This window comes from Terrapene carolina, unplaced genomic scaffold (assembly GCF_002925995.2).
Source record: "Terrapene carolina triunguis isolate 2854851 unplaced genomic scaffold, T_m_triunguis-2.0 Scaffold85, whole genome shotgun sequence".
NCBI classification, from domain to species: Eukaryota; Metazoa; Chordata; order Testudines; family Emydidae; genus Terrapene; species Terrapene triunguis.
In genome coordinates, this window is record NW_020664436.1 from 19662750 (window position 1) to 19682030 (window position 19281).

At 41.1% G+C, this 19281-nt stretch overlaps 1 protein-coding gene across 1 annotated transcript in view; it reads right to left on the reverse strand.

Moving 5' to 3' along the window:
* Positions 1-9149: 9149 nt before the first annotated feature.
* Positions 9150-19281, reverse strand: part of MTR (5-methyltetrahydrofolate-homocysteine methyltransferase) — an 86241-nt gene continuing 76109 nt past the window's right edge. The window contains exons 27-33 of the mRNA XM_026649663.2: positions 18681-18756; positions 16084-16239; positions 14768-14964; positions 12891-13091; positions 11695-11887; positions 10778-10890; positions 9150-10632 (exon numbers count right to left, since the gene is read on the reverse strand). Coding sequence (XP_026505448.1) covers positions 10546-10632; positions 10778-10890; positions 11695-11887; positions 12891-13091; positions 14768-14964; positions 16084-16239; positions 18681-18756 — 1023 coding nt within the window. The 3' untranslated portion in view covers positions 9150-10545. The remainder of the gene's footprint in view (positions 10633-10777; positions 10891-11694; positions 11888-12890; positions 13092-14767; positions 14965-16083; positions 16240-18680; positions 18757-19281) is intronic.

Consider the following 19281-nt stretch of genomic DNA (forward strand, 5'->3'; position numbering starts at 1 on the left):
GTAGGCAAACCAGATATCCTTTCATTCAAAGCATAGTGAGGACTATGTTAAAAGAACAATTACACAGTAATTGCAGCCAGCCAAAGGAATGGAAGTTTATAATTAAAGACTCAGACTTCTACTACCTACACCCAAAGAGGTGCAACATACTGCTTCTTTTAAGTGTAAAACCTGTGCCTAGTCTCTATCTCCACCATATGAGGAGGAATTAGAACGGGGTGGGCAAACTTTTCGGCCCTAGGGCCATATCTGGGTAGGGAAATTGTATGCAGGGCCATGAATGTAGGGCTGGGGCAGGGGGTTAGGGTGTGGGAGGGGGTGCAGGGCAAGGGGTTGGGGTAGAGGAGGGGTGCCGGGTGTATGAGGGGGCTCAGGGCAGGGAGTTGGGGTGCAGGAGGGGTGCGGGGTGTGGCAGGGGGCTCAGGGCAGGGAGTTGGGGTGCGGGCTCCAGGCCGGCACTGCTTACCTGGAGCAGCTCTGGGGTAGCAGCGGTGCACACCGAGACCAGGGCAGGCTCCCTGCCTGCCTGCCCTGTCCCCGTGCCGCTCTTGGAAGTGGCTGACACCACATCCCTCCGGCCCCTGGTGGGAGGGAGAAAGCAGAGCCCTCCCCGTGGGTACCTCCCTCAAAGCTCCCATTGGCTGCGGTTCCCTGTTCCCAGCCAATGGGAGCTGCAGGGGGAGGTACCCACAGGCGAGGGCAGCATGTGGAGCCCTCTCCCCCTCCCCCGAGGCTGCAGGGACGTGGTGCCAGCCACTTCCAGGAGTGCACAGAGCCACGGGGATGGCAATCCCACGGGCCGGATCCGACCCCCAGGCCATAGTTTGCCCACCCCGGATTAGTACTTGGAAAATACAAAGCATAGAGCTGAATACTTTTACCAAGCTTTTAGAGCATCCTTTACAAGCTTGAGATCTGCTGGGACCCCAAGAACTCCAAAAGGGACAAAAGCCCTCTATGAAAGTAGTTGGACCCAGATACCTTATGTATTTAGCATATGCCAGAACCAGGGGCGTGAGCAGAAATAAAAAATTGACCACTTTGGGAAGGGCACGTTCTGTGACCTCACCGTGGCCCAGGGGTGCTGGAGGAGTTCACTCTCTTTGCCATGGCCCCAGAGCCAGAGAAGTTCTGTGCCCCTGCTGATTATTGGGGGGGACATGCCCATGCTTGCTCCCCCCACCCCCATGCATGCCTCTGGCCAGAACCTAAGGAGATTAAATAAACTGAGTGAAAGGAACACAATCAATGGTGAATCAGAAAGACAACACCAGCATGTTGTTGTCTTTCTTTGGGAGGAGTTTTCTATGGGGAGGGGCTGATTAAAGCGGATAATCAAAATACTTAGTATTGTACTTGGGTCATAAATAGGGCCCTACCAAATTCATGGTCATGAAAAATGCATCACGGACCATGAAATCTGGTCTCCCCCTGTGAAATCTGGTCTTGTGTGTGCTCTTATCCTATACTATACAGATTTCATGGGGGGGGAGGCCAGCATTTCCCAAACTAGGGGTCCTGGCCCAAAAGGTGGTTGGGGATGGAGGGGGGGGTCGCAAGATTATTTTAGGGGGGTTGAGGTATTGCCACCCTTACTTCTGCGCTGCCTTCAGAGCTCGGTGGCCTGAGAGCGGCAGCTGTTCTGAAGGCAGCAGCACAGAAGTAAAGGTGGCAATAGCATACCATGCCATCCTTACTTCTGTGCTGCTGTCAGTGGCTCTGCCTTCTGAGCTGGGCTCCCAGCCAGCAGCAGCCACTGCTCTCTGAAGGCAGCGCCGCCACCACCACCAGCAGCGCAAACGTATGGGTAGCAGTACCGCAACCCCCTACAATAACCTTGCAAACCAACCCCTCCCCCACACACACAACTCCTTTTTGGGTGAGGACCCCTACAATTACTACATCATGAAATTTCAGATTTAAATAGCTGAAATCATGAAATTTACAATTTTAAAAATCACGACCATGAAATTGACCAAATGGACCGTGAATTTGGTAGGGCCCTAGTCATAAATATTATACTGTCTGAAGTAAAACTAAAGATTTTTTTCAGAGTTCTATATACTTTATTCTTTTGAGATTTAAAGAGATTAAGACCTCTAGATGGTACTACAATACAATTAATATAAAAATTAAAGTTAAGGGATCTAGCCAGTACTCCAGTGCCATGTAACCCTTCCTCACTCACTGCCATCCCACCTGATTTACACTATCAGACATTAAACCTAAAATTGCCTCCTAAAATTTGGAGAAATATATGCAAAGTAGGGTGGATAAAAATCAATGATTTTTTAAAAAAAATTAAAAATCTATTTTTATTTAAATCAGATTTTTGAGGAAAAAACCAATCTAATGATAGTTTTAATTAAGATACATTATAGCTCAAAGATATCTCATCATGGAATAGGATTATAAATTCTAATTCTATAGTATGAGACAATATATTCATGTAATGTTTAAGAAAAGTTTTGTAAATGAGTTCCAATAGTTCATGGATTAGGGACCCAATCTTATGGGGTTCCAGGGGCTTCTTTATAGTTTAGGTTAATCTTTCTATCTACCCAATGGGACTCAGTGCTCAGTCTAGAAGATACCATCAGAGATGCTTAGTTTTTCAGTTCTCAAACTGTGGATGTGTGTCTCCAGAGATAACACGCTTGTTAACAGCAAAAATGTTTTAAAATCAATAATATATAGACGTGAGAAATAACAGACCTCAACCTTATTATCCCTCTGCAAATTTGTGTACACAGAGTCAATCCCTTACCCCTCTCTAAAAGTGCAGTTTCAAACAGTTCAATGAATAGAAGATTGTTGGGGGCGGAATAAGGCGAAGTCTGGAGATAAATGTGAGACGGGAGGGACAGGCAGTAGAAACAAAAGTGAAACTGTTTGAGCAGCATATTCCAGAAGTCTTGAGGTCTTTCTGAGTGTAGCCTTCATTGATTTCAGATCTACCATACCATTCTCTCACTAGAAGGGAAAACCTATAATGGCAGCAGGCCGTAAAAGAGACCCAAGTTTAGGAATAAGAACCATTCAAGAACAACAAGGAGTCTGGTGGCACCTTAAAGACTAACAGATTTATTTGGGCATAAGCTTTCATGGGTAAAAAACCTCAGTTCCGCAGACTCCTTGTTGTTTTTGTGGATACAGACTAACACGGCTACCCCCGAGACTTGAAACCATTCAAGAAATATATGGTTGCTGATGATGTTTTAAAGAAAGTCACACCAGTGAACTGGTCACTTAAGCACTTGGATTCAGAGACTGTTGAAGTAATAATCTTGCTTTTAAGAGCAGTAGCTTCTTCTGCTGGTGTAGAAAGAATATTTTCTTCCTTTGGACTAATTCATTCCAAATTGAGAAATCGTTTGGGACCTGAAAAAGCAGGAAAGCTTGTTTTTCTTTTCCAGATTTTGAACAAAACAGGAAAATGAAGGTGAAGATGACTGAGTTAGCTGCAGAAGCCAATATTTTAAGTTTCTCATGTTGACCTGGCTGACATAGTCGATCTAATTTTTGTTTTGTTTTTTTAAATATTTAACTATTTTAAACAATTTTAACAAAAACAAACCTGATTTTAAAAAACTTGAATGTTTAACTAAATTCAAAAATTCATATGCTTATTTTGTTAAAATATTATAGGTTTGCTGTTGAAGAAAAAAATCCAGAATACATAACATTGTTGTTTTAGTTAAAAAAAAAAAAAAACAATTTAAATGTCTGTCTGGTGATGTTCTCCTCCTTATACAGCATGGCAAGAAGATCCTCCAAATATTAATGATTAACCTGTTGAATTGGAGATAGTTCACCTCCCAATGACTTCATAAATATCTGCTTCAATTACCTTTGGTAAATGAAATAACCAAACAATCATTCATTTTCTGATATAGCTGTAAAACTCATCTGAAAAGTTTTCAAAATAAATCACTTTAAAAATGTATAGTGTGTACCTTCTAAAAACGAAACCTACATTTATCTCTGAGTTGTGAAGAATATGTATTAAGGTTATAACAACCAACAAGGATGCACTTTTATGGAGAAATCCACCATTAAATAGAGTCTCTTCCTGACTAGTGATTTAAATCAATTTGATTTAAATCAAATCCACCCAGATGCAAAGGTCAAATAGAAAATTAGGTGATGAAATCTCATTTCTTCAAGGGATCCACTGAATCACGAGAGTAAAGTAATTTGCGTGGAGTCCACTGAAAGAAAGGGAAATGGTGTCTGATGGTGCCTTGAGAAAAGACAGCTGAGCTTAAGAAATAGAAAGTGGGGGGAGGGGAGCAGGCAGTAGCCAGCATGACTATGACAGACTATTGATGAGGGAACATCAACAAAGTGCATTTAAAGCTGCTTATTTCTTCTTATGTCGGAATATGGGGGTTCAGGACTGAGAAGGGTGGCTGATGAGCTGAGAACAAAAATGCAGATTGTTGGTGGATAAAGAGGGGTGTTGCCAGAATAGGGAAACAAAAAGGATGTAGTGAGCTCTAAAGGATTTGGGTGTGATGGTGGCTCGATATTTGTGTATATCTAATCCTCAATTCACCTTAGTTCCCCACTGTCTCCAGTAAATAATCTTCCCTTAACAACTTTGGTCCTCTTGCTGTGCATTTAGTAAAATCCAACTGATCTCACCAGTGGTTATCACTGAATTGAACATGTAACGCAAACCTTCTTCTGTGCTGTAAAATAACTGGATACGAGTCTTGAAGCAAGAAGACCATTATAGAAGTATAAGGTAATGCACTCACTTCCATTTGTGTGAATAAAAACTTTTTTTATGCATGGATATGACAACGCTTTCATGTATAGCAAAGTTATTAAGGAGTTGATCCTACAAACACTTACTCACATAAGTAGCCTTGTTAAAATCTCTAAGATTTCTCACAAGGCTTGTAGCATTAGGTCCTAAAAGAATAGAAAAAGAGAGTTATCTTTTCCGTAACTGGTGTTCTTCGAGATGTGTTGGCCTTGGCTTTCTACTTAGAATGTACCTTTCCAAAAATTGACTCAACTTTTCATCACTACAGCGGATAGGTGTAAGGGTCACCTGGTGTCCTCTCAGAGGAGTTCCAATTGGATCACCTCGTGCATAAGGACCTGTTTCGACCTGGTGGGGGGTCCGCCGCAACCAATTGTCAGAGCCTACTCAACGAGAGCGCAGGCATCTTCGGCGGCCCTCCTGGTGCACATCCCTATCCAGGACATCTGTAGAGCTGCAATGTGGTCCTCTGTTCACACGTTTACCGCTCATTATGCCATCACTCAGCTTGCCAGAGAAGACACTCCGGGGTACTGCTTTGGAGTCACCTAATATGGAATGGACGTGAGCAAGCACTCAAAGAAGAAAAGACAGTTACCTTTTCCGTTTACTTCCACAACCCGCCCTCCTTCCCAACTGTCGAAGTTTCCGGCAAGAAGGAACTGAGGGTGGGGGGGAGCCGGCGGCGCTGCTTATACCGCACCATGCGGGCGCCACTCCAGAGGGCGCCAGAGCCAGTCCCCTACGGATACTGCCAAGGGAAAAACTTCTGGCACTGGTGCATGTGGCAAGCACACACAACTAGTATGGAATGGACATGAGCAAGCACTCGAAGAATATGTCTATTCTTCATATTCGTCTAACTGGAACTGTCTGTTTAGAGAGACGATCATAAAAGCCAAAACTTAATTGAGAGCCACTGCAGAACAGTAAATTATAAACTCCTGATTGGGTGAAGAGGCTCTTGTACTGTATTTAGCAAAGCACTGCATCTCAGGAGCACTTATTTCCTGAAATCAAACCAGCTGAGCACAGACAAGATTGAAGCATGTGTTTAAAAACCAGCATGATTTATGGCAATAAATCAAGTACAAATTTTACCAACATATCTCTAAAGAGCAGTTTGTTAAATTAGTCCTTTGCCTGTCCAATGCAGCTTTTCATCAGTCTGCTTCCTGAAAAACCACCTTGCTAATCTGCAGAAACATATGTACATGTTTGTTCTCACTAGGTCAGGGTACAGAAGTGCAGAAGGAATCTATCAGCCACAAATTCACCTTTTTAGAATGAACCAACATTTATACTTTACACATGACATGATGTAGTTCAACACAGATTTCACCATCTTTTTATAACTTGAGAAATTTTCATCTTAGAATAATCCAATCTGTGTAAAGAGATACATGTTTAAAAGTATTTATTACTTATCAAACTAATGTACACACAAATTCTCCAGTTCAGTTTGAGTTCACAATGGATGGTCTCTCAAGATGTTAGAAACTTCAGTTTAAGGTAGTAGTAGTATTGCAGCTGTAGACTTCTGGAATCACTAAGCGCTTCCAATGGGAGTGCTCAAAGAAAGAGACAGCAAGGCATGTATTTGTGATAAATCTTGGTGCTAACCAGAAGGAGGGGTCTTCAGCTGCCAGCCAAAGATACAGTTCTAGATCTCTCCTCCTGTTCCAGGAGTCTGAGCTTGTGGAAACTGATATGCTGAAGCTGTGGGGCTTATTTTATTTAATTATTTAGGCAGCCCATTGATTAGTTTCACTTTCAGAAATCTGAGGTGGACCAATCAGGGTACAATCCATGCCTTATACAGAACAGAGGTGCTATCATCAGAGTTGAATCTGACTACTCATGGCTGTGAAGTGCTTACATCTGGGCAGCATTAGATCCTATGTGCCCCCATTTTGTTAGAAGGAACAACAGATTGAAGGTGCAATGCAACAAAGTATTTAAATATATGATTAACTTTAGGCATGTGCTTAAATCCAACTGACTTCAATAGGAATTAAGCATGTACTTAAGTGTTTTGCTGCATAAAGGTCTGAGGCATTTGTTTACAAAAGTACTCACAAGATGCTGCATTGACTTAGCAAATGGATAAGTGGGGGAGCAGGTTCAATTTTGTGTCTATCAGCCTTGACAATGATACTAACATGAACTGTGGCTTTCATGGTTAGCTCTAAAAACAATCATCCTAGGAAATGGCTGAGAGTGGTTTTGTAACACTGCTTATTTTGCACAAGCAGCAGAGGTTAAATGGTGGATTTTACTCTGGTGCTCAGCATCCTTAAGGCTTGTTACTGTATTTTGTTAAACTACATAATTTAACTATGGTTACTCTTTCTTAAGCTGTGTACTCCATCTTACTACTGTGTAATAAACTTTTATACTGAACGCAATTCCAATTAATAGTAGTCATAACTCCTCTTATCCAACCCAACCATACAAAACAGTTAAGGAAATCAAATACAAAAATCATGTTGAGGGTCAGATAAATGCCCAAGAACAACACCATTATAGGCAGAGTTAGTAGTACTGCCTATTATTAAGGTTGCCTGTCCCTTCCCATTATAAGATCCTGTTTTCAATAGCTTATAACTTTGCCAAACTGTAATAGACTGAGTTATTTTGAAAAGTTTCAGCTAAAATGGGGTTCCACTCTTTCTGAGAACACGGCTAAGGAAAAAAACATTCTTCTGAAATATTTAAAAAAATTCTGGCGACCTTTTCTTTGAGAAGTTCTAACATGCAAATGCTTTCGAGCGGAGACTTGAAATTTGGTAGCGGAATGGCCTCTGTGACAGGCCCTACTAGGTGTGCAGCAGGGAAGAGGAAATGGCTAAATGATTAAAAATTAAAGCCCTGCCTTCAAGTTAAAATAAAGCACCAGGGAGAGCAGATTTTAAGTCCCATCTTGAGATGTCCGAAAAAGGACAATGTTTTCAGGAAAGACTTTGAAGACAACTTTAACCACCGCTGTCTCATAAATTTCAAAGCAGTATATTCCTTTCATATTTGAACTTATGTCTTTTTAATAAAAGGAATCCCCAAGGAAAGTAAATAACGTTTGCTTTTAAAAAATCCCATCAATTTGCTCACAAGGTAGAACTATTCAAAGGACGGTCTTTTCTCTCAGAACCTGCTGTGATTCTTTTGAAGGGATCAAATTAGAGACAGAAAAGGGATCAAATTTGAGTCTCATCAGTTAAGTCAACTGACATTTAGGACCAAGCTTTTAAACGAGGCCACGGCTGATGAGCCCACAGAAATATATTAGCACTCATTACCCTTCTAAACCCTATCTGCACATGCAAAATGAATCTCTGTCTAACTGGCTTTTAGACATGCAAAGTTACATGTGTTGCATGTGGAAATGGAGATTTTTGTGGGAGTGATGAGTCTGTGTACATTTTTATGGACAAAGCACTTGCATGAGCCTTTGAAAGTTGGGCTCTTGGGATTTCTTAGTGCTAAGAACACAACATTGTCATATCCCACTATATCTTTTCATCTTCTTGTAACACTCAGAGCAGTCAGCCTGATCCTGCTTCCACTGAAGTCACTAGTAGTTGTGTTACTGATATCAATGGAAGCAAGATCAAGATGTATGAGCCAGATTCTCATCTCATTTACACCAACATAACTCCAGAGTAATCCTACTGACTTCAATGCAGTTACTTTGGAGATGTGCCAATACAAGCAAGATCAGAATCTGGCCTTTTTTCCATCTACCAGCAAGGGGGGAGGAGGGGGGGAGATTAGCACCTAGAAAAGCCCAACTATAGATTCTGAATGGGGAAAATTAAAGATTCCAGCCATTAAAGATTAACTTTCATAGGGAAAAATATAAGACATTTTAGTATCCGATTTTCATTTGTACTAAAGCCCTTTGATGCCACTGTGGCAATGTACAGGGGCCTTGTATTGTAAAGGGACCTGAGTGTGAATGAGAATCAAGCCTTTCAGTCTCTTGCTCTATGTAGTTTCTATTTACAAAAATAATCTCGAAGTGACTAAGTATGGGATTTTCCAAAGCACTTAAATGAGTTCAGAGCAAACTCACTTAGGTGCTTTGGAAAATCCCATCCAAAGACTTAAATACAGAAACATAGGGCAAAGTGTATATTAACTACAAAAATAGGTCAGATTTTATTGCATATTTTATGTCAATGATAAATTTTTAACTGAGGTTTGACAAGGATAGCACTACCGATAGATTAATATTTATTGTTTAAGGAGTCATATATGCATTTTTTTCAGTATATTTCAAAAGTCAGATGAAGGTTAATATTGTAAGGCAATATTTAAATACCAATTGATTACAAACATTATATTTAGAAGGGGGCGGGGGGGGGGGGGGCTCTTTACAACACAGGTCATTGTTTTTGACAGATACCAGACTTAGAAAGCAGGACTTTCTCCTCTATGTTTCATAAAAGTTAATAATTAAATACATAGCTCTGAGCTAGACTAGTGCCTATCTCAGAGATTATTAAAAACATTTATAAACAGTGAATTTATTCAAAATTAAATATTTATTTAGAGACTAAACTTGTAGATTATCTATTGCTTACATTCAGATCAGAGGACTAAGCATAGTAATTTGATTCAAAAATTGTCATGTAACAGTTTTTCCAATATGATGTTTTTTCTTAAAAAGTAGTAATTGGGTGAAAAAACATAGCAGCTATTTCCAAAGGCCTTTTCTTCATTATCAGTAAGCAAAGGTATTGCAACCACAGTTTTAATATTCAGGCACCGAAAGACTTACCTGCAACTAATATATTGAAGTCAGTAGCTCTTTCCATCCGCAAAGTGGTATATAAGCAACAAGTACATTTCACAATACATACCAGTGAGGTAGGAAGTATTATCCCCATTTTACAGCTACGGACATTGAGTCCGCGAGATAACATGGTTTGCCCAAAGCCAAAGAAGACCTGTCAGAGCTGGGAGTATTCCAGGCTTTCAGTTCCGTGCTCAGTCACACTATTCAATTCTTTAGGATAATACAGCATTACTTGGATTGTTTCAGACCACCACATTACTTTGGTAGTTACAATAACAAAAATAATCAAAATAGCCTTAGTGATACAACCTTCTTTCTGATACAGCAAGATTGCTATATGAGCATGGGGTCTGGTGTTCTCCCGAATACAGGAGAGGCATCGGTATAATGAGGGGGAGAATAGATCCCAAGTTGTTCCTTACCCACTAAGTATTACCCATTACTTATGAGGCATTCTTTTATTCCATTTCCGTGTCTTTTGAGTTGCCGATACACACGCCATTTAAAGACCAGAAACAAAATTCTGCATTATTTCACCCATTCAATGGGGTGCTTCAGTGCAAATGTTTGTCCCAAGATTATTAAGGTGTGAGCCAGTTCTCAAAACCTCCACGATCAAAAAGAAAACCCAGTGATCTCTACATCTCACGCTACATCTAGCCCAGTTATAGTATTTGGGCGCAGAAACGCACAATTATGATTCTGAGGTCTGTAGAGGATTTCAGTACTATTCCCTTGACAAAGGGCATAATACAAAACTACTTTGCCAAAAATTAAAGTATCACACAAAAACGCGGTGGGGTTTTTCTTTTTGTCGGCAAGTGACACTACAAAGTGAACAGCTTCCAAAGCCCACTGAGAGGTTCTGTCAATCGATGCAAACTACAAGATTCTAAGTCCAGTTCTGTTCTGTTTCTGGAGAAGAAACTGGAAAGAGCAAGGCAGAGGCTTGCCCCTGCCATCCCACAAACAGTTATTCCAAATCATATGCCAGGATGGGCCCCAGCCATTTCTCAACCTCAACCACTGTCAAGTTTTTCCTCAGTGCATAATCTTCCACCTGAAAAGAAACAAGAGAAAGATTTTAAACACAATGATTAGTAAGTCTCCATGAGTCAATGTTTCCAAAATAGTCAGAAAACAGCTTATTTCAACTATTTAATCAGTTTATTTGTAGCTCAACTATATCATGGAATCCAAATTACCTGATCCTTACATATTTTACCAACAGCAAAGTATTTGGATTTGGGGTTGGAGAAGTAGAGACCTGAAACTGCGGAGGCAGGTGTCATTGCTAGTGATTCAGTTAACTGAATACCTGAAAGAAAAAATAACATTTTGTTTAGTAACTGATAGTAACACACCTAACTTCTGGAGAGGTCTGGTTTGGCAAACTGAAAATTCTGAGACAGCATTAGGCAAATTCAAAAATGCAGGTTTTTAATGAACTAAACAGGGAAATTAATAATAGTTCAATATTCCTTGTGTTATTTATTTTTATTAAATAAAATTTATTTTCCTCAGGCACTACATTTTCAGTTTTCAACATGCTGCATATTTTTGTATCAGCACTGCAGGTCTGCAGTGTAGAAGTTGTTAGGGATAAACTAGACATTTTGGCATCTGGGAAGGGAACATTAGGGGTTTTTGGAACCTAGGAAGGTAGTTTGGGATTAGCAGTGAGATAGCTGACATTTAAAACAGCAACAGGAAAGGAACAGGGCAGTTCACACTTTCTAAGAGGTTTGAGGCTCTCTGCAGACTGGAGAACACATCACTACATTGATCTACACTCTGTTCATCTTTGGAAGTTTGCTTGCGGCCATAAAGACATTAGAAATGTTTTTTTAAATGCAAACTAGATTCTACTACAAAATTCGCTAACATACAGGAAAAACAGCGAGATGACATTGTTCCATAAAAAAACCTCCCTGGCTGCAGCAAAGGAATAGGGGCGGGAGGGAAACGAGAGAGAGAGAGACAGAGAGAGAGAGAGAGAGACAGAGATTCCAACTATAATTGTTTTGATTTTTGTTTTTATGCAGCTCTGCATTGGATACTTTGTCACAGAGTTTTAATTCCTTATTCAAGTCAAAGGGGAAATAAAAAAGGTTGCACGTACCTGTTGCCTCCTCAATGTTTGCAAGTTTCCACATGGTGAGTTTTTCAGTGTGGTCGGGCTGGCTCGGGTACCCAGGAGCTGGACGGATTCCATCATATCTGATCCTGCGCAAGTCTGAAATATCCAACTGTTCATTGTTGCAGTAAGCCCAGAATTCTTTTCGGACCCTTTCATGGAGCTCCTCTGCAAAGGCCTGGGAACAAAGCGTAAGTATTCTTTTAATTTGCAGAGATTGCCAAAAACAGCAATTTAATCCAGGACAAAAATGACATGGTCAGATTTAATTTACTTCTTTGTAGGGACTCTCACCATGGGTAAATAAGCATCATACAAGCAAACTGATTATACTGAAACACACACAAGGCACTTCTTTCACCAATTCTGGGTTTTTTTGATGGGTGCTTGACAAGCGTATGTCCTGGAGATGGGAAAGAGGTGGCTGGTAACCAGATGATGATACAGTGCCAAGCTTAGAGAAGATGTTTAGACTTTGCCTACACTATACCATTTGCCCTAGTTCTAGCCATGACAGACGAGCCAGTGGTATAGCTGCACCATCACAAACTTCTGGTACAGACACACAAATTTGCTACTTGTGTCAGAAGAGCTTAGCTCTGTTTGAAACTGGAGAAGTTTGACTGGTGCAAATTCCAGCTTTCCTTGTTTACACTACAAGTTTGCTTGGCACATGACTGGAATCAGGACAAACTCACACTGTAGATAAGATCTTAGCCACAGTGGGTCAAATTCTTCCTTTGGATATACTTGTGTGGTTACCATTAAAGCCAATGGAATCCCTGCGTTTGTATCCAAGGGTAGAACTATTAGGTCATTTTAGGGTCCAAAAAATTATCTGAGGGAGTTAGAGATACTTTTAAAAAAGAGGCCCAGTTTACAACCTCTTTAAAGCTACTTGCTTTTTTGAGACTTGATCCTGAAACTCTCTTGTGATGGAAAAAAGTCTGGAAAGCTGCACTGAGTCTCAGATTCCCCTGTTGCTCATGCTGACTATCCTCTCTTTGCTCAAGACACATTCAGTGGCAAGTAATTTAATTTCAGATTTAATGAGTAGGACGCACCGTGTCACACAACACCCGCTTTTATCTAAGAAGGTGAAGAGGTGACTGTCAAATGAGTCCAACAGAGACTTCGAGGAAAGTATAAGCAGCCATGCAATCTGTAATAAAATTTGTTACCTCTGCTATACGATCTCCCAGTGCTTTCACCATTATGCTGTTGAAGTCATCACACTGTTTCTCATATTCCTTGCACAGCTTGTCTACCCCAAAGCAGGCCACAGCAAACAGGCCTAAATAGTCACGAACACCAGAATCCAAGGGGGCTATAAAATCAGAGAGGCAGTAATATGGGTCTGCGCAGGTGGAGTCTTTTTCGGCCTAAAATAAAAAACAACAAAAAAGTTGCATCAAATAAGAGAACTTGCATTTTTTTAAAAAAGCTCATTAGAACCATAGAATATCAAGGTTGGAAGGGACCTCAGAAGGTCATCTAGTCCAACCCCCTGCTCAAAGCAGGACCAATCCCAAGACAGATTTTTGCCCCAGATCCCTAAGTGGCCCTCTCAAGGATTGAACTCACAACCCTGGGTTCAGCAGGCCAATGCTCAAACCACTGAGCTATCCCTCCCCTCCCCTTACTCAGGCAGGCCTAGAAATGGGTCCATCTACTTTGCCTCAACAGGCAAGAAGTTGTTATTTTTAAACCACAAGGACTTCTAGATACAAGATATTCTTGTAAATATCAGAAGGCAAGTATATGCCAGGCCTAGATGTATGATGCCTTCCATCTTTTCAAAGTGAAGTTTATACTAAGGCCCAGGATCAGCATATTAGATGATAGACCAATGGGATTAGCCTGTAAAGAGACACTCATATTGAAATCCAATCAGTAAAACAGAGACGAAAGTAACTGTGTATAACACCTGACCCCTGAGACCCAGAACTAATTCGCAACCATGTTTTCACATTTTTAAAGGACATTTTTCTCTCCCCTGGTGCTGACTGAAAGACCTACACAAACAGAGGAAACTGTCGGACCGAACAAGAGAATTAGTAAAACAGGCTATAATAAAAGTGCTGTCAAACACATAAAACAAAGCGGGGGTGAAAAAATCTCTCAGTTCTAGTAATCTTAAGGTTTGCTTGTAACAACAGCAGTAAAAAAAAAATTTCAGACGGAAGTGTGGTTTGTAAACTGACAGTGTCCCTCTAACAATACTGTTACCTTGGACAAAATCCTGCAGCATGTCTCACAGAATCCACACCTGTACACAAAACTGTGCTCCAGAAATTCAGTTTACATATTTTTTTTAATTCTGTTTCTAAAGATCGTAAAGATAACTCTGAAAATATGAACTAAGCATAAACTGAACCAACATTATTTTCCTGGGATAGCTTGAAACAGTAACTCTGAGAAATCCAAACTTCTCCATTCACCTGAATGGGTTGTTAATGCAAACCTAAAAATGACCATTTAAAATGTCAATAATTAACTATTTTGCTACTAATCTGTTAACAAAAATGGCTAATAAATGTGTTTATTCTCAACTGTTTCCCCAGGTGAGAATTAAACGAAAATAGACTGCAGATAACTGCAGGACAGACGACATTATTAATGTTCATACTTAATTAATTCAAAAATCTCATTTTTAGTATAAATTAAGCTCCCACAGAATTTCCAGTCTGATGGAGGATCTTGGTGCAAAATTTAGGTTGGGTACACAGGGTCTTGATTATTAAGTTATGCAGCATGATAGATGCACAATGGTGCTTTATGGCTTCTAAAATATTAGAAGAAAAAGAATCTGAAAAGATGAAATCTAAGGAGTGTTCTGTAATACACTGTTTCACCATTCACAGATGTTATTAATTAATAATCATTTTTGAAAAAGGCAGACAGGGGATCAGGAGATGACTCTTCCTTTGTAGATTGCTCTCACAGATTATAGCTAACTTCATTTTCAGCATGAACTTTAACATAATCCCTTTGTTCCATCTTCACAAGCCAACACAAAGAACTTTATACTAGGTCAGCAAATACTCCATCTTCCTACCTGTTGCCTTAAGCCGTAAAATTTAGCTATTGGTTCTGCAGACTGCAATGCCTCTTCTGTTACGTATAAATGAATATCATCTTGAACACTCTGCGCTGGCCAGAACCCAACCAGGCCGCTGGCTTGCAACTTCTTTTGGCTAATAATAGTTTTTAGTAGGGTCTGAGCCTCATTATAAACTCTTTTGGCTTCTTCTCCTAACAAAAAAGAAAAAAAAAGGAGAGACATTATAACTTTAACCAACTTTCCAGCTTTCCCCTCCCCTCTTTTTAAATAAATACACTTTCTGGATAATCCTGCTATTTCCTCAGTCATCTTTCTTATTGGTTACTACTGTAGCATTTTAGCTGTTGCTAACAGAGAAGGTGTCAGTGCTGTCATGGTTACACAGTTGTAACGGTACACTTGCTGCACAAATACTTCAGCCAGCAGAATTCTAATACAGTAAAAAAGGTGGAGCAGAATAAGTGATGTGGACAGACTGTACATGAAAGTACTTAAAATACCCCAGAAATCATTAGATTGTGGTTGGGACCCCCTTACACCTAAACACCTCACAGACTCTGTGCTGTAATCCATTACTGGTAACCATTCCATACTGCTTTAAAAGAGCTAGCCCAAGTGCCTTGCTTATCCAAACACACAAGATCACATAAACCATCCTCACTTTGATAGTATCCATTCCTTAGCTCACTTAACTCTGCTAGTGTATATTAAATACTTCATGTGCTATGTTACATAGCAAATTATCTGGCTACTCAATCTAGTCAGAACCCTGTGCGGATATAAAACTTGTAGCCGCATCCGACTTGTGATCCGCAAACATGGTCCACAGCTATCCGCAGCTATAAAGCAGATATCCGCAGCTATAAAGCAGATAACTGCAGATTTGCAGGGCTCTAAATATAGTATAGCAGAAAGAACACTAATTTTAGAGGTTTGGATACACTTGCAGCTTTATTACATATGTTCCAATGGTCTTTTAAAAGTACTTTCAGGATTATACATAATGGGACTCAGGGCTTCTAGTGATGTTGTCCAACAATGAATATAGACATATCAAGCCCTCTATAATTTTTTTCCATTATCAAAATATTTTCCTTTGTTTTTATATACAAGTGAACTCTTTACAGTTAGGGCCTAAATATTTCCCCACTTACTTTCTATTATTAATCTTTTGTACCAACATTTTATTAAAACACTTTCTGATTCAATTGAAGTTACTCATGTGTATTTGTGAACAATCAGAATATATATTTTAAATAACTGATCTGTCTGCATTGCCTTCATACAAGAAATGCTATTTCAGTACTCACCCACTGCTTTATCATTAAAAATTTTAGGAAATCCTCGGTTGGGATATTTGCCCCGAAGTTGCCAGACATCAAAAAAAGGCTTCCAGTCAATGTATTCCACCAGCCTCTCCAGGTTATAATCTTCAAAAACTTGAGTGCCAAAGAATTTAGGTTTAACTGTAGAAGTTTAAAGTAGTTTGTCATTTGGGAATTACCACATATTACTGAATCTTTTACATATAGTAGAACCTCAGAGTTACGAGCTGACCAGTCAACCACACACCTCATTTGGAACTGGAAATATGCAATCAGGCAGCAGCAGAGACAAAAAATAAAAATAAATACAATACTGCGTTAAACATAAACTACTAAAAAAAAATAAAGGTAAAGCAACATTTTTCTTCTGCATAGTAAAGTTTCACAGCCGTATTAAGTCAATGTTCAGTTGGTAAAAGAAAGAACCGTAACATTTTGTTCAGAGTTACAAACATTTCAGAGTTACAAACAATCTCCATTCCCGAGAGGTTCATAACTCGGAGGTCCTACGGTACACAACACAGCAAGTAAACATAAACCATCACTACCATTTATAACTTAGTTTTCTCGTTCTCTATGCTTTTGAACCCTTAACAGCATCTGTATTTAAAGTTGTCGTCCTTCAGAAGACTGTCACAATAAACTGAAGTCAATCTAACTACCATATCACTATTATCTGGCCTAGATAATCTTCTAGGCCACTACACTGGCCTAGAAGATTATCAGGCATTAGTCTTGACATATGAAATTTAAAGTTCCTTCATTAGTTCATCCAAATCAATACTGATTGATACTTAATTGTGTTGGACTCATGAAGTTATTTTGTTGATCATAGGGCTTAGAATATGTCAGAACTGGGCAGATGCACAGACTACCTTCCACTAAATTGATGCTTTATATCAGGGACGGGCAAAATTTTTGGCCTGAGGGGCCGCATCGGGTTTCTGAAATTGTATGGAGGGCCGGTTAGGGGAGGCTGTGCCTCCCCAAATAGCCAGGTGTGGCCCGCCCCCTTCTCCCTCCCCCCCTCCCCCCGGCCAGGACTCCTGCCCCATCCAACCCCCGTTCCCTAACGGCCCCCCGGGGACCCCTGCCCCATCCACCCCACCTGCTCTCTGTCCCCCGCCCCCGGACCTCCCGCCCTATCCAACCCCCCCTCCTTCCTGACTGCCCTCCCAGGACCCCTGCCCCATCGAACCACCCCTTCTCCCTGACCGCCCCAGACCCCCTGCCCGTAACTGCCCCCCGCTGCCCCATCCAACCCTCATCTCCTTCCTGACTGCCCCATCCAACTACCCCTGCTCCCTAACCGCCCCCGGACACTCCGCCCCTAACTGTCCCCCACTGCCCCATCCAACCCCTCCTCTCTTTCCTGACTGCCCACCCGGGAGCCCTGCTCCCATTCAACCCCCCTGTTCCCCGCTCTCTGACCGCCCCAACCCCTATCCACACCCCCGGCCCCTGACCCCCCCCTGAACTTCCCTGCCCTCTATCCAACCCCCACCCTGCTCCCTGCCCCCTTACTGTGCTGCCTGGAGCACCGGTGGCTGGCGGCGTGGCTGCACCAGGACAGGCAGCCGCGCCGCACAGCACAGAGCACCGGGTCAGGCCCCGGCTCTGCAGCTGCGCTGCCCCAGGAGCTCGCCGCCCAGAGCATTGCGCCAGCAGCGCAGTGAGCTGAGGCTGCGGGGGAGGGGGAACAGCAGGGGAGGGGCCGGGGGCGAACCTCCCGGGCCAGGAGCCGGACAGGACAGGCCCGCGGGCCGTAGTTTGTCCACCCCTGCTTTATATCCAACTCTTCTACTCAGACACAGCCCAGTTCACCAGCATTGTGTGCTGTGGAGTTCCACATAAAACCTAGTTGGGAAGCTTCAGGAGCTTTTGCAACTCCCATACATCCACTAGGATAGGGGTGGTGAGGGTGCATGTGCAGCGGTGGGTCCTTGTTATGGTGTAGCTACTGGTCCAGCATTTGCATCTTCCCACCTTCTCTGCTACCTTAGTAGGGACATTTATAAAGATTAGTTAACTAGAAACTGAGTGCTGCATTTTGGCCCTGTGAAAGTAGGCACTACTGAGTGCATACCTAGAGAAGTTGTGGAATCTCTGTCATTGGAGGTTTTTAAGAACAGGTTAGACAAAGAGTGGTCACGAATGGTCTAGTTATTACTTAGTCCTGCCTTGAGTGTAGGGGACTGGACTAGATGACATATTGAGGTACCTTCCAGTCCTACATTTCTATGATTTGATTATATGTACTATAATGGATCTTTGGTTTTAAAAAGATGTACAACACTCACTTTTTGGCAATGTATAAAAAAATATTTAAATAGCCATGTTTTTCACAAGTTGGAAATCAGAAGAAACAAAAATAAATGTAATGGGGCCAAACATTTGCAAGCACGGGGAAGAGAACACTTCATTTTAGGCCACTGATCTCCCATTTGTGCAACAACAATCCCTTCAAATTCAATAGATACCAGTTTATTTTCAAGTCATGCTGCTCCCTCTGACAGGAGACCACACAGCTATATCCAGTGAGGTTATTAAGTGTTCAATTAAAAAAAAAAAAGTAAACTGACCGGGTTTATAGCCTGACAGCCAGTCATTATGGAAACCTTTTCTCCTAGCTTGCTCCAATGACAAATATCTTCTTTCCTGTATGGAAATAAAAGATACATTTATATAACCGCTCAGCTTTGAACAAAGTAACTTCAATGGCCTTGTTAAAGTCTGAACTGATTTTGTTGATGATACATCTGAGGACAGCTTTAATTTCATCATCTAGCAAGTACCTTGGTAAGACTAATATAAAATGTACTTTACAATGAGCTAGTCAATTTACTGTACTACTCTTAATGGACAGACATTTCTAGTTGATTTAGCCTACAAGATTATCAAGCATTAATCTCCCCACATAAATTTAAGTTCCTTTATTAGTTTAAAAAAAATGAGTACAGATTCATAGGAAGGTGCTGCATTTTACCTCTGTTGTCTAACCTTGCTCGGAGCAAGTCTAGATGACAGCCATAAAAACCACAAGTGGTTCCCGGTACATAGGATGAAATTGTGGCCCAGTGAAGTCAATTCAAATTTTGCCAGTGACTTCAATGGGGTCAGGAATTCATCCCGGTTTACACCATAGTTCCCAGAGTTGCTGCACCATAGTTTCCCATAATTGCA